This window comes from Cydia strobilella, chromosome 21, assembly GCF_947568885.1.
Source record: "Cydia strobilella chromosome 21, ilCydStro3.1, whole genome shotgun sequence".
Taxonomy (NCBI): Eukaryota; Metazoa; Arthropoda; class Insecta; order Lepidoptera; family Tortricidae; genus Cydia; species Cydia strobilella.
In genome coordinates this window covers 9,658,714-9,674,724 of record NC_086061.1, presented here as the reverse complement: position 1 = coordinate 9,674,724, position 16,011 = coordinate 9,658,714, and the positions used below count along the sequence as shown (strand labels likewise).

The 16,011-nt window shown below is 39.7% G+C and overlaps 1 protein-coding gene across 1 annotated transcript in view; it reads left to right on the top strand.

The window, feature by feature from the left end:
* LOC134750992 (protein CBFA2T3) overlaps positions 1-15,688 on the top strand; it is a 34,947-nt gene extending 19,259 nt beyond the window's left edge. Inside the window, exons 3-11 of the mRNA XM_063686296.1 lie at positions 357-514; positions 1,158-1,304; positions 1,935-2,047; positions 11,011-11,195; positions 12,360-12,530; positions 12,955-13,079; positions 13,275-13,406; positions 14,170-14,277; positions 15,345-15,688. Coding sequence (XP_063542366.1) covers positions 357-514; positions 1,158-1,304; positions 1,935-2,047; positions 11,011-11,195; positions 12,360-12,530; positions 12,955-13,079; positions 13,275-13,406; positions 14,170-14,277; positions 15,345-15,635 — 1,430 coding nt within the window. The 3' untranslated portion in view covers positions 15,636-15,688. The remainder of the gene's footprint in view (positions 1-356; positions 515-1,157; positions 1,305-1,934; positions 2,048-11,010; positions 11,196-12,359; positions 12,531-12,954; positions 13,080-13,274; positions 13,407-14,169; positions 14,278-15,344) is intronic.
* Positions 15,689-16,011: the final 323 nt, after the last annotated feature.

Here is a 16,011-nt window from a genome sequence, read left to right as displayed (position 1 = left end):
GTCATGTATGTCTCGTAATGTTTGCAGTGCATACATTGCTGCTCGGTAACTTTTCAAAAATTATTTGCGGGGTCATAATTCAGTGTAACTTAAAAAACCTTCTTAATTAATTATTTATGACACGGATAAATTCTATATATGGTTTAATTTATTGTCATTTGGATTTACATACTGTATAAAGTTGCACTTACCCCGTCATCTGTTTTAGGTTCTAGAATTTTTATAAGATGCTTATAAAACAACTCGATAAAAACTCCTTAACATGCGAGGCTGAGCGGTGAATGGCTTAACGATAAGGAGGCGTCCATTAATAGGGAGTATTTGTCAAAACTTTTAATAGCTTTGTTTGTTCCTAGCTCTATCCTCCACGGAATCCCTCTCCCCACCGCTGGGCGAAGCGCGAGCGCCGGCTTTACTCCGTCTACGGCGCTTCCTATCGGCGTTGCTGCAGTTCGCCAGCGACGTCGGCGCTGACACCGCCGAGCGTGTCAAACACCTCATATACAACCTCGCGGTCAGTATTATCCCTCTCCCCACCGCTGGGCGAAGCGCGAGCGCCGACTTTACTCCGTCTACGGCGCTTCCTATCGGCGTTGCTGCAGTTCGCCAGCGATGTCGGCGCCGACACCGCCGAGCGCGTCAAACACCTCATATACAACCTCGCGGTCAGTATTATCCCTCTCCCCACCGCTGGGCGAAGCGCGAGCGCCGGCTTTACTCCGTCTACGGCGCTTCCTATCGGCGTTGCTGCAGTTCGCCAGCGACGTCGGCGCCGAGACCGCTGACACCGCCGAGCGTGTCAAACACCTCATATACAACCTCGCGGTTATTACTAGTAGTATTAGTACCTATAGTAATCACTTTATTGTACACAACAACACAGGTTTAAAAAAATAAATAACAGTAAGGGAAGTACAAAGGCGAACTTATCCCGATAAGAGATCTCTTTTAACCTTCAAAGCTTCAGCTAGTATTATCCCTCTACGGAAGCGCAAGCGCCGGCGTTACTCCGTGTTTGATAAAGCTTATTTCTTGATGAATACATGTAAAATCTCCACAAGACAGTTTACCTGTTATTTTTCTAAGTCTAATATGTCTTTAGTTAGGTACCTACTGTGATCATAATAAGCATAACCTATCTTCGTTTATTTTTGCAGTCAGGAACGATCACGATCGAGGAGTTTCAAACAGGCGTGCAAGAGTGCACCAACTACCCCCTCCGGGCTTCCGTTCCAGGTTTCCTGCGAGCCCTATTACCAGCAGCTCAGAGAGACCTGCACGCCAGGGCCAGGAGGGCTAAACAGGTACATATATGTCGGCGGCCGATCGTAAACTTAGCCAGACCATGAAATTCTTAGGCATATCGTGAATCGTGAAATTAATTGTCTCGTTCCCTGAGTCGACGGAGCCCCGATAATAGGCTCCTATTTCTGGACAGTTTGCCCTTCGGGCATTTAAAGCAACCTAACGAACCTATCCTACCTATCTATTGGTTTAACGTGGCTACCGTCAAAACATTACATTACGATCGGCCTGATTTTATCGGCCTATTACTCCATGTTGACTGTTCTTCTTGGGTTCTTATTTTCGGGCCGTATGTCCTGCCCTGCTTACAGAGACTTGTACACATACATTCTTCTAAAAAATGCGCGAACTGAGTACCCTTCAAGCTAGTTCTGAGCTTAACCGCCTGATGGTAAGCAGTCATCGTAGCCTACGGACGCCTGCAATAATATACCTAGGGTGACTGCTATAGTTATTGGCCCCTCCATAGTAATTGGCCACTTAACAAATCAGAAAGAAACAAGGCAATAGAAGTCTTATTGTTAAGAGTGGCCAATAACTATAAGAGTCACCCTAGTGGTATTTCTTAAGTACTTGTTTTATATTATGTTGATGTCCATTTACTAATGATTCTGTTTATTCTCTACCAGACTCCACTGCAATACGTGCGCGCACACGAACACCTAATCCTAGAGTCGGGCGGCGACGGTGGCGACATCTTTGCTCAGCCCGGCGACTCGCTGAAAAGACGCGCCAGCGATCCGTGAGTAAATCTATAATAATAATAATATACTAGGGATACACATGTACGGTTAAGGAATTTATTTTCAATTCAAATTCGTACCTTGTCACAGTGACAATAGTATGAGTTCTCTACTCTCTAGCGACTTGCTACTCACTGTGACAAGGTACGAAATGCTACGGAAATTAATTTTTTTTTACTCGTCGACTGTAATGGTTGCATTAAAATTTCGTATAACAAACTGTAATTGGGTACTTTTCATGTATGGGCTCCCAACTCAACTATAATATTCATTTTAAAACGGTTTAGTCAACTAAAATGGATTTGACCAATCACGTCGCGCCGCGGTCCATTGGAAAAGACACCAACGCGCGACTATTTCATGAGTAATACCTGTTTATATATTATGCACGCGTTGATGTCTTTTGTACTACTGAGATACTTATACTTACCTAATTTTCATTAATCGTTTAAGGTTTTATAGTAGAAAAAGTATTATTTTAGATGACTCGTACAAAAAGTATTGTATACAATTGTATATCGTTTCGTTATCGTTTGCGTTAAGTGTCATTTTGTATGGGATTTTATGTTTCCGAAACGTCCCGCTTGGCACGCTGTTCTAAATCCTATACAAAATGAGACATAATTAACGCAAACTCGTACGTCACGACACGTTATCGAATGAAATGTAAGTACACTAGGGCAGGCGTGTCTCACTCCGCGATTTCGTCGCGTCGCTACAAGTACCTGCGGCCGCCTCATTTTTTTTTTTTTTTACTTTATTTAGAACATAATTTTGAGGATTTGCCATAGTAATTGCCGCACACCGCTATGGAACGGACGCCTGCACGCGCTTGCGCCGCCTTGCGCGTAGTAGTCGCGTTTTGTTAGGGAGTGAATCTTCTGTACCTAGTACTATTATATATTCTGTGACTAGGGGTTCAGATGCCTAAGTGACGGGTTTCTGCGTAGACACAACAGACGACGTGCTCGTCACATCTGAAATTTGTACCATTTGGTCACCCATTTTTTTCTAGCTTTGTTTCTAAGATTATCCCCTTTAAAGATAGATAGATAAACTATTTATTCGTTTGCCACATTATACACATTTATAAACAAACAAAAATAGAAACAAGAGCAACACCAAAATAAAAATCAAATAAAAAACCGGACAAGTGCGAGTCGGACTCGCCCACCGAGGGTGGGCTTACTTTTTAGTATTTGTTGTTATAACGGCATCAGAAATATCTTTGTATTCATCATCTTTGAAAATTTCAACTGTCTAACTATCACGGTTAATGAGATACAGCCTGGTGACAGACAGACAGACGGACTGCGCTGTCTTAGTAATAGGGTCCCGTTTTTACCCTTTGGGTACGGAACCCTAATAAAAAACAAAAAGAATCAATAAAAGGTAGGTATTAAGTTTGCTGTGTGTTGCAAAACAAAAGGGTTCTGGTACCTAATGCGCTGCACTCTTTCCACTTTTTCTTTTCTTTTAGTGAGAATAGTAGGCTTAACTTCGTATCATCGTATTAGTATAGAGGGTCAGCGACTCCTCGCCATTAATAATCCGTGCAGGTGACTGTCGGCGGCAGGCAACCTGTCTGTCAGCACCCTTAGGCTGACTAAACTCAAACAAACTTCAAAGGCAAAGAAATTCGAATGCTAAGGTCTAAATACTATTACTACCACTATTCTATATCCCGTATAGGGATAAGTTCGCCTTTGTACCTCTATTTTATGTGAACGTTAACATTAAATAATTTCACCGTTTAGATTCAGACTCACTTGTTTTGTGTTGTTTTGTTTATTTTGTTTTTGTTTTGTTGTTGTTTTGTGTTTTTTATTTAATGATAGTATGTCTCACAACAGTTTAAATTCGGTTTATGTGAACCTGTGTGTGTTGTGTACAATAAAGTGATTACTTCTACTAAACTGCTACTACAAATTATTCCTCTTTCTCCGTGCTTTTTACAATTTCATTTGAGGTCGACCCTCTGAATATTTTTCCGCCATTCGTCTCTGTCACACGGGTCAGCTGGGATTTTCTCTGACAGTCTTTGAAGGTTTCTCCACCAGGTTGCTTTTGGGCTTCCTTTAGGTTGTTTACTTATGTCAATATTTAATGCGATTTTAACAGGGTGGTCGTTGTCCCGGCGCATGACATGTCCATACCAACGCAATTGGCTTTCCTGCATTTATTATGGAATCGGTGCCACTTTAAAGCTACAAATTATTGTAGTCACAAACTACTACAAATTATTGTAGTCACAAACTACTACCAATTATTGTAGTCACAAACTACTACCAATTATTGTAGTCACAAACTACTACCAATTATTGTAGTCACAAACTACTACCAATTATTGTAGTCACAAACTACTACCAATTATTGTAGTCACAAACTACTACCAATTATTGTAGTCACAAACTACTACAAATTATTGTAGTCACAAACTACTACCAATTATTGTAGTCACAAACTACTACAAATTATTGTAGTCACAAACTACTACCAATTATTGTAGTCACAAACTACTACAAATTATTGTAGTCACAAACTACTACAAATTATTGTAGTCACAAACTACTACCAATTATTGTAGTCACAAATTCTACAGCTGAAGGAATTGTACAGCGAGCTGCAAAAGTGCATTCCCACATGATTAATGAATTCCGTTCATAAAGTGGGTTTGGACTTTTGCAGCTATGTGTAGTTGTGTACATGCGTAAGTAATTGACTGAGCGACGAAGCGATGACTCGATGAGCACCAATCTGGAATACAAAATATCACAATTGTACTGTATATTAACTCCAAACTTAGCCGTATTTACAAATGATTCACATCAAAAATAGTTCCAACTTAACCGATCGGCGCCATCTGTCAGACCTATAAACCGAGCGCCTGCTGCGAACATCATAGCAAAGTTCCGATCTCGCTAATTGCTTATACTAAACTAGCAGGCGCTTCGAATCGTTACGCTAAACGCCTTTAAAATTGTTGTAATGGTCGTAATTTGAGTCATTTAAATAATGTTTTAAAGGGGAAACCTGTATTACTAGATTGAGTGGTTTAATGTAGGAATAAAATAAAACTAGGCCTTGAATATCAGATATTTAAGTTTAACACATTTTTTATGTCGATCACCGGCGCGTTTGGTAAAGTCTGGCTAACTGAATATTGATACAGAATTCAACGTCAATACATATAATATATTCGCTTGCGAGGCTAACTAATCATCAGGTTTGTGCGAAATACAGAGCCAGTAACTACATTGCCTACCTACCTATATTGGCTGTTTGAATAAGTGCATTGCATGTATAGTAAATGAACTTTCATTGGCCCAAATTAATGTACTATTTGACATATGTCACTTACAAATAATGAATACTGCCCATAGTCTGTAAAGAGTAGTCAATAAAGAACTATTGACCACGGCTTGGCACGCGGGCGGGGATGTTTTCACGATTTACCCCCTCGTTATCGCGCACATGTTCGTTCGATGGGGAGGAAATTGCATAAAAGCATGTGCCAAGCGGCCGTGGTCGTATTTCAAATAAGCTGCATTAATAGATACCTAAAGATATGATTCAGTACAGACTGACAATGGGCTAATAATACAAAATTGATTGACCTTAAAAACAAAGACATACTTTAAAAAGGTCACGTTATAATATTTAAGCTCTTTCATGTTAATTTTAATTTGTAAGAACTGAATTATTAGTCGCTTTATTTTTGTCGTTTAGTTTCTAGCTTTCTTAGAAATTTTTCGTCCTTTCATTTCGCCGAAAAATGTCTCGACAATATTTCGTTTCACCCATTTTACCGAAAACTGGTGTAATTGTTTTTCTCTGAAAATCTAAAACAGCTGTTGGTTAGGCTTAAATTATAATATATTAATTTTTTTATTCTAAGCTTTTCAAATATTTCTGTTTTACGTATTTCAATAAATAATTTAAACCAAAATTAAACGTTTACAAAATGTAAGCAAGAAATCTAAGGCTACGAGTAGCGCCTGCCGCAAATCTGGTGGCAATTATCAAACAATCAGAAGTTTGCTCGGACTAAACGGGCAGGCGCTGGCCGCGGGACCATGTGCCGGCGATTTGTAAAACCAGTGATTTATTAGGCACAGATCGCTCCTACTAGAATGAGCATACACACGGGCCGCATACAATCAGGAAGGATTACGGAAATAATATATTATTAAATGTCGACTCAAGTGCTATCAATATCGATATAAAGCAATTTTTAAATCTTAGTGGCAAATGTGACTCCCACCTCGAAGTAAAGTTTAAAAATACATTAAATATAAATTCAGTTCATACTATTGTAATCACTATTATAATACTTACTTACTTACTTACTTGAGATTTTGTTTTAACATAGTAGCTGCTTACAAACTATACATATATATGATATAAATTTCATTAATGTATATTAATGTATATTATACGGCGAGCGATAAAATATTTTACAATAAGATTTAAAAAAATGTTGCTTGACCTGTGTTGCTACAGTGTGAATTAATTTATTTTAAGGAAGTGTAATAAGCCCTGACATTAGATAAAAAACTGAGATAAAGATATAATAATTGTAATAATGAACTTTATCAATAGAACTACGAACACAAATTATATATTGTAATGTACTATAAATTTATTATAATTATATGGTGGACATTGTATATTATAGTATGGCTGAATTGACGTGTAAAATTAGTACAATTTTATCAATAAACATGTATCTTATCTTATTACAGTTTCCAAGTAAAATGACTAATAAATTTCGAATGGGCGGCAGACAGGTTTTGGCTCTGTGGCTACGGAACCCTCAAAAAGCTCTTGTTTGATTGTGAATATTAGTAATCACTTAAGCTGATTCTGCGCCGACTGAGCAACTGAGCGACTGAGCGACGAATTTTGGCAGGGCCACTTTAAACGTTTTTAAAGCACTTTTTATAGGCTTACTGCTAGCTTGCCTCGCCAGTTAAGAGTCTGTTACACCTTCCTGAATTTAGTAACTTCCGGCAGGGACGCAACGTTAGACACCGTAGAAATATCTACATCTCACTTCTACGTATTTCTGCGTCCCTGTCGTCAGATACTAAGTGGTGTGAAGCGATTTAGCTTAGACATACTCTTACTACGCTTGAAAATGTGCCGTCTATAGGAGGTGGTCTTTGATTAAAGGATAGGATGTAAATGTTTATATACATATTATTATTGTGTATGTTTAAGCTTCTATATAGTGCAGCTGTGTCTGTTTTATTTATTTAGGCTAGTACATAATATAATATATGGTGTTAGCGCGACGGTGATAAATTATGAGTAGGTATGATTTAGTTTACCGTATTTAAGTTACTGGTCTGAATAAAACAAACTCCAGAGGGCCTAGCCAAGATGCCAATCGTTTGAGCTACGGCAATGAAACGCTTTTTGTCTCTATCACTCTTACATATTGCGATAGAGCGACAGATAGCGTCTCTAGATGCAAAATATTGGCATCTTGGCTAGGCACCCCGTTTTCTATCGAAAAAACCGGCCAAGTGCGAGTCGGACTCGCGCACGAAGGGTTCCGTACCATTACGCAAAAAACGTTTGTTGTATAGGAGCCCCATTAAAATATTTATTTTATTCTGTTTTTAGTATTTGTTTTTACAGCGGCAACAAAAATACATCATCTGTGAAAATTTCAACTGTCTAGCTGTCTGTCAACTGTTTCACGGTTCATGAGATACAGCCTGGTGACAGACAGACGGACAGCGGAGTCTTAGTAATAGGGTCCCGTTTTTAGCCTTTAGGTACGGAACCCTAAAAAAGGATTCTGAGGATGACCTACTTCTTGTGAAGTCGGTTAAATAAACAAAAACAATAAGGGAAATCGCCTGTGAATTAAACGCTGTTTTGAGCTGACCATACAATCGCTCGGGAGGTGTGACCGATCATGATTTATCGCTTACCGATTGCGCTCCGAACTCTGAACGTTGGGGTTCGAGTCATGAGCGGCAGCGGGAGCGATAACAGTAATGATGTAGGTAATAGAGGACCAAGCTAACTTTACAGACTTTGCAATGACAAAGTGTGTAAATATCACTGTAAACATCAGAATTCTATGAAAATATGACATTTTTATCGTGGCATTTTGACGCTTGGTTGGTTACTTCAAACTAGACGCAGATTGTGAAAGAAATTTAAAATATTTGGAAAGTTAATTATTAAAAAAGTAAATTTTGATTATTGTATCTTGTGTATCAGAGTTTATTAATATTTTTTATTATTAATGTAAGCTCAAGATTCAATTATTCAAGTGTTCAATTTTTTGACATCACTGCACGAAAAACTTAACGGAATGTTTATAATTTAAAATTGTAGGTCATTCTGTTCAGGAATTAAATATATTCACAATATTGTGATACTTACAATAATTTGTATACATTATACTTACCTTAATGACAGCGAAACACAGTTAGTAGAGCATATTTATTAAAAGAAAAATAAATACGATAAATTCAAGAAAACGCACCGATCAGCTGGTGCTGGCCCGTCTGATGGTAAGCGGCTAGTAGGCTATGGATACCTGCAACTTCAGGAGTGTTACTATCCGCCGGACGATATCGGCCTGTCGGTTAGAACAAAAAGTTGACAGCGTCGAACAACTGACAGGCCAGAGACTGCAGGCGGACTGGTAATCAGTGGGCCCCTTTAAACAGCGTTGTACAGCTTTTCTACCAACTATAAATAATATACATATTTAGGTAGGTTTAGTTTTAATCGTTTTATTTTATAAGTAGTCTTAATTTTGTTTTATACAATTAATGAAAATAAAAAAAATATATATATACATATAATCCGTTTTAATAGTTTTATTTCATGAGTAGCTATCGCGGTAACTGAAGACAATACTATAAATAATGAGCTCAACCGTTTTGGGCTTGGCTGTTTGACCAGCGACCATTCAGTATTTGCAGTAGACTCAGACAGGCGCCTATGACGTGTTTAGATGATTTATCATTTGCCATTACATACAGGATGTATTAGGTGAACAAGTTTTAAGAGGAAAGCGATAAGCGTTTTTATATAACGTACCTACCGTAAAACGGGGTGGCTTTCAAATGCAGGGGCGACTTTGAAATGTTAGTCTTTAGGCCATAATATATTTTTATGCCAGATTTTTTACAGTAGGTTAATATCAATAGTATATAGTAATCTAACTAATGAATAATGGTAATTTTATGGCCGATTTAAAACTATCAAAGTAACACCAAATTTTCCTAAAGTCACCTCGTTTTACGGTACGTAAGTACTTAGTTTTCAATGTAAATCGCTTATCAGCATATGCACCATGTGCAGAGAAAATCATATTATGCTAGTATTATATGTATCTAAACCAAAAACAGGGATTAGTAGTTTTATTTTTATTTGAAAAATTCGTTTGCCAAACTATAAAATTTAAAATCATAATCCTTTTCGTAGGTAGGTAAAAAGCCCGAATTACAAGCTATTACTAGTATTTAAATTGTCCTGTTAGTTAGTGTGGGTCAAATCTTGGAAGCTAAATTTGACCCACTTGAGCTCCCCGATTGAGCTGAAATTTTGCATATATGTGTAAATCGGATGACAATGCAATATTATGTTGACATGGATCTGATCTGATGATGGAGACAGGAGGTGGCCATGAAAACTCTGCGATAAATCAACGCATACTAATTAGAATTGTCTAGATAAGTATTAGTTGCCTGTGGAAAGAAAAGTACAGTCGGCGATAAAAGCTAGTACCTACACTACCTACCAAATGTGAAATTTTTACCAAAAACTAATTTTAATCTCATTTCATTCCGCTGTCTCATCTAGCTTGTAACACGTCCATAAATCTTTGTTTGCGCGTAATTCGCTCTTATTCCCGCATTGTCTTCGGTTCGATTTATTCTGCTTTTCTCATTCAAAACCGTCCACAAATCAACCGATTGTGAACTCTAAGTCAATGGAATAAGAACTTAGCTTTACCTATTGTTTGGAAAAAGTTTCATGATAAAGGGTTTTGGAAGTTTTAATAGGCGTTTGGCAGTTGTTTCGGAAAAAGCATAACAAATGCATTAAAACAAACGATTGTAGGAGAAACTTTGAGGGCTTTTGTGAGAATGCTTTTGTTAGCCGACTGTGAAAGAAAGGGTTATGTTTTGTGAAGTGTAATAGTTATTTACGTATGGCAGGTAAACTGCATCAAAATCCGTTGCGTAGTTTTAAAGATCTAAACATACATAGGGACAGACATCCATCCAGACAGCAGGAAGCGACTTTGATTTATATTATGTAGTTTATAGATTTGTTGAACAACATTAGTGTTTCATTTTTTTTAATTATTACTTTGTTTACGGTTTTGTCCTGTGCATGCTAAATCGTTTAATATTTCACACAGCTGTCATCGTACCAATGTAAAAATGCTATAGTCGACGGCGTCAAGATGACATCGTTGGGAGAAAAAAAACCTTTCGTAAAAAACTAAAATCACAATTTTTACCGTCACCCAGTCTACGAAAAATGGTAACGGAATAAAAAAAATAGTTTGAAAAGATTGAGTTCCGAGTCTCAGTTTCTGAGTAGAAATGAAACAAAATTATCCTAAACCTTTGACCGCCGAAAACATCAACTGTCGCGCACGGACACAGCGCAATATCAACCTTTGTGCATTGCGACAAGATTCACGATGACGCGCCGCACACGCGTTTTAAGGGTTAAAAAGTTGTGTGGACAATTGTCCTCCAAATTGCTAAAATCATTAACCTTTCCACATACCATACGCTGCGTCTTACGTAGGCGAACAACTCGCGAACACTTCTATAGGTATCAAAGGACTGATTCACCCCGCGCCGCATCGCGTTCGCGTGTTGTTCGCCTACTTAGTAGTAATTACGCTGCGCTAGTCCGGTGAAAATGCCCGGCGTTAAACGTAAATATTGACTGATGATGATTGTTCCAGGTTCTACGAACAAACCAACGGCTCCGAAGACTTCCCCCCGCACGCGAAGCGCCCTCCCCCCTCCAGCCTGTTCCTCAATCCCTCCCCCTTCTTATATCCCCTCCCTAGCAACGCCAGCCTGTTCGACTACGGACATTACCATGGGTACCATGGAGGGCAAGAAGGTGGTTTTGAGAGGAGAGATGGTGAGTAAAGTCCCCTCTTTAATAATTAGCCTCATGCATGAAGTTTATATTTGAACGAAAAATGTTTTATTCGGATGTTTGTTACCGTTATATCATGTTACAAATGCATTTCCGTTTTTAAATTACCATTTAATTACTTAAAATTATAAATAAAAAGTACAAAAATTTGCCCGCGAAAAGCTAGTGAGCAAAACGCTCGAAACGCCACGTGACGTCACGCGTTCGACAGATTAGTGTCATTAGTAGCAAACGTCAGTTGGGCCGCCCAACGTGTGACGTCATCACGCTCTGTCGAATTCGCGCCAAAAATTATGAGCGTTTCAACCGCTCAAAAAATTTCAACATTTTAAATATTTTTTAATAAAATAATGTTAAGGTTTATAAAAGTATTTTTATCATTTCCGGTGTTCCAACGATATAAATTATGAATCCAAAAATACAAATAAATTCATGCATGGAGCTAATTGTTGGATTTAGCGAAAGTGTCCGAATATTGTTTGGGTTGTTTTTTGTCCTCAAAATGTGTGACGAAGTTTTTTGTATATGAGATGAAATTTCGCTTTTATTTTTTTTCAAGTAAAATATAATCTACGGCTAGAAAGATGCAATAGAATTCGACTAAAGCTCAGTTCGGACTACGTTAATAGTAATATAATCGAGTAACGAGTATTTGTGACTTTGCATGCCTAAAGGGTCTATGCTGTACTTGGAGCATAAGGACCCTTTAGGCATGCAAAGTCACAAATACTCGCCACTTGACTAAATTACTAACGTAGTTCGAACTGGGCTTAAGAGAGATCCCACACTAGCGTCTCCCGAGCATCGGCGTCTAGTCAACTCTATGGCTGCTGCTCGACGCAACGTTGGCGCAACTCTAGCGCAGAATAAGTAATAGTATTATCATACAGAACGGCCACGCACCGCCCCGCTCCAATTCGAATTACCTCGCCCCGCAACAGAAATCTGGCGGACTTCTGGCGTACTTTCAGTACTATTTTTAAGCAACTTACTCACACTATGATGCCATGACGCGTGTACAGACGTGCCGTTCACACATAGAAACGCAAGTGATTTTTGATGTATAGCGTGTCCGCCCTGTGACTCTAGTGTGGGGTGTCCCTAAGATCCCGAACTATAAAAATCTAACCCTGTGAATGTTCACAGGCGGCATCAGCGTCCGCGACGTGTCCTCAATGAACGCGTCGTTCCCCGAGCGACTCAACCCGTCGCTGCTGAAGTCTGATGACGAGTGGAAGAACATAAACACGATGCTCAACTGCATACTCAGCATGGTCGAGAAAACGAAGCGGGCTCTGGCTATACTGCAGCAACGGGGTTAGTTGTGTAGAACCAATTGGTTCCATAGAAAAAAGATGCGCGAAATTCATACTTTCTATAACGCAAATTTGTATTGATAGATGACAGCTGTCACCGTGCCCATCGAGCTATGTGAAAAGTACTACATGTATATGAGAGATCGAATATTTGCGCCCACAATGGACAAATAAGTGCGTTTAGATCTTTAAAAATACCAGGGGTGTCACATATGCGTTGCCAACTTTAAGAATGACAGGGTTGTCCCCTATGCATTGCTGACTTTAAGAATGAGGTGTGTCACTAGCACATTGCTTAATAATTACAGGGGTGTCACATGTGCATTGCTAAAATAATGACAGCTAGGGGTGTCACACACACATTGCCGTCTTTAAGAATTTTTTGCTTTTAGTGGACTACTCTAACAGTAATTTTTCTATGACAGGAGTAGAGCCCACAGAAAGCAATGATATCAAACGAGCTGCCAGCGAGATCATGGCACAAGCAGTCAGACAGACAGAGGAGAGGGTGGCGGAGGTACGGCGACGGGCAGAGGATGCTGTGAACCAAGTAAGCGGTGTAATACTTATTTTGAGCGTCGTCGTCTAGTCAGCGCTATGGAAAATGGCGTCGCTGCGCAGTTGCGCCAACGTTGCGTCGTGCAGCAGCCATAGAGTTGCCTAGACGCCGACGCTCAAAAAAACGCTAGTGTGGGACCTCTATTTTAACTGCGTATATTAAATGTATAAATGATTGTGTTGTCAGGTGAAGCGGCAAGCGTTAGTGGAGCTCCAAAGAGCGGTGGGAGCGGCCGAGGCGCGCGCTCTGGAGCTGGTGGCCAATGAGCGCAAGGAGCGCCGCAGCCCCGCGCCCGCGCCCAGCCCTCCACAGCAGAACGTAAGTTCCCATTGTGTTTAAAGGACACCCCACACGTCTTTTGAGCGACGGCACACGGCCAAAGTTGTGTCGAGCAGCTGTTGACTAGACGCCGACGCTCGGGAGACGCTAGTGTCGGGTGGTCCTTAAAGGTTTGACACAGCGGGGTTGCAAAATGCATAGCAGACATAATGTGTGTTTTAGTTTCTAAGATATAACCTATGCTAGTTTTAAGTACGCGGGGCTCCTATTTCGGGCATCTGAAGCAACCTAACGAACCTTTCCTACCTATCTATTGGTTTAATGTGACTACCGTCAAAACATTACACAGGAACATTACGATCTGCCTGAAGTTACGATCGGCCGCCGCCATATCTATCAATCCGGTTTGTTGTGAGGACCTGTGTGTTGTGTCTATATATGTATATGTGACGTTTTCAAGTAAAAGGCGCATTGTCGCTTACCATAAGAACGAAATTTGCTTGTATCTTTATACGAATAACGTGTGAGCGCGTCCTTATGGCAAGCGACAATGTGGTACCTTTTGCTTGAATACGACACATATGTGCACGGGTCAATATCTGAGCGTTTTTGTCCCAAATTTCTAAATAAACTTTATTACCAACGACCAGTATCAGACTACGGGCGAAGGCAAGGACATTTTGACGAAAATTTAATCCACTTAATTGAATGAGCCTTGGTCTTGTTATCCTTGGTGGGGCAGTTCAACTGATAAGTTAAAGAACTACAAATACACCTAAATATATCTCTCAATGTGTTCCAGTGCTGCTGGAACTGCGGTCGCAAAGCGCAAGAGACCTGCTCAGGGTGCAACTCAGCGCGGTACTGCGGCGCCTTCTGCCAGCATAAGGACTGGGAGAGCCATCATCAGGTACTTGCTCATATTACCTTATCTCCTTTCTCTGTCTCTCTTTTTCATCTCTCTTCTGTCCTGTCGTCAATTATACTTGGATGTCGCAACATGTACTGGCCAACGTCAAAATCCCGTAGAAGACATGTTCATTGTTAATTATACTGCTGGACCTTTTGCCAGCATAAGGACTGGGAGAGCCATCATTGTTGCGAACGCAACCTTTTATGTGTATAATGCAGTAGCAAAACGCAGCCGTCGGGCTCGCTTACTATGCGGAGGCTTATTTAAATGCAACAATAGGAGCGCTCCACATAACCTGTATTGCGGCCAATTAGAGGCACCTAAATTTAGACTACCATTTTAACATTCAAAATTAGCTTAAGCACTTTCGCATCAGCCACCATACTGTTACCACCACTTCTACACCTTTAACCGTTAACGTCAACTGTACCTTGTAAATCAACCAGCACCTATATGATTACACGTTTACTTCAAATCGAAGTCTTTTTATTTGTCGTCGAGACCTGCACGGCGGCTACAATCATCAAGTACTTGCTTAAATCGATAATTTCTTCGGTACTATTACAAAGCGCAAGAGACTTCGGGTTGCAATTAAGTTCGTTACTGTGGGGCTTATCCTTAGGGATTGCGAGAGCCATCATCAGACTCAATTTACCCAGGCAGGCTCGATTTATCCAGACCTATAAAATACCCACAATACCCAATAAATACTAGATAAAATTGTGCAGGAGAAGTATTCTCTCTCTCTCTCCGTTCGCTCGTATATGGCTCGCAAAGTACTATCCAAAAATGTTATTGTCAACGACTGGAAGATCCATCACAAAGTATAAAGTCATAGGAGCTTCAGTAGTAATCACAAAAATTTTTGAAGTGACACCAAATTATTTCTGAGAAAGATGGAATTAGAGAAATCACTCTTGAGTCGGATGTGGTATCCTGCGAAGCCTCAAGAAAGTTTGTTGGGAGTAATTTATACAACTGCCACAAATACCGAATAAATACACTAAAATACTCAATGATATTGCATCTTTAAAACATAATTAAATCAATTTGTTTCTTTTCAGGTTTGCGCCGGCCGCGACCAAAAGCCCACCGCACTCCGCACCTCACCACCAGCCACGCAGCCCACGCTCCCCAACATGCCTACTCTACCCACTTTGCCCACTCTGCCCAGCCTGCCCAAGCCCACACGGGCCCCGACCCCGGACAACCGACTATCCCTAACAACCCTTAACTCTGCCGAGCGACTCCATACGAATCAGGATAGGAGCCTAACTTCCACAAGTAATGATAGGATCGCGCTTGCAACGTTGTCTACTGCACAGGGAATTATATCGAGCATTGGAAAGAAATGACGCCTTAATAAGGAGGTCAAAATGCCGAGAAAAGGTAGGAAATAAATTGAAGTATACGGTTCTTGAGTTCTTTTATTGATCTAAGGAAACATTTTGCTTTTAACAGTTATATTTTCATAAGAGATTTCATTGATATACATACTAGACGCTGATCATTAATTGTTGATGTATCGCATCATTCCGACGGTATTGTTTAGTTAGGGCAGTTTTTTTTTGACATTTTTCATGACACAAACCTTGAATAGTAAACTTTTTAATATAATACAAATTTGGTATTTTAATTAAAACATTTTTTCGAATTAAAAATTTCAAAATATATTAGGTATAATTGAAATGGTGTAATGTACATAAGAAGGTATCTCTAATGTATTTGTAA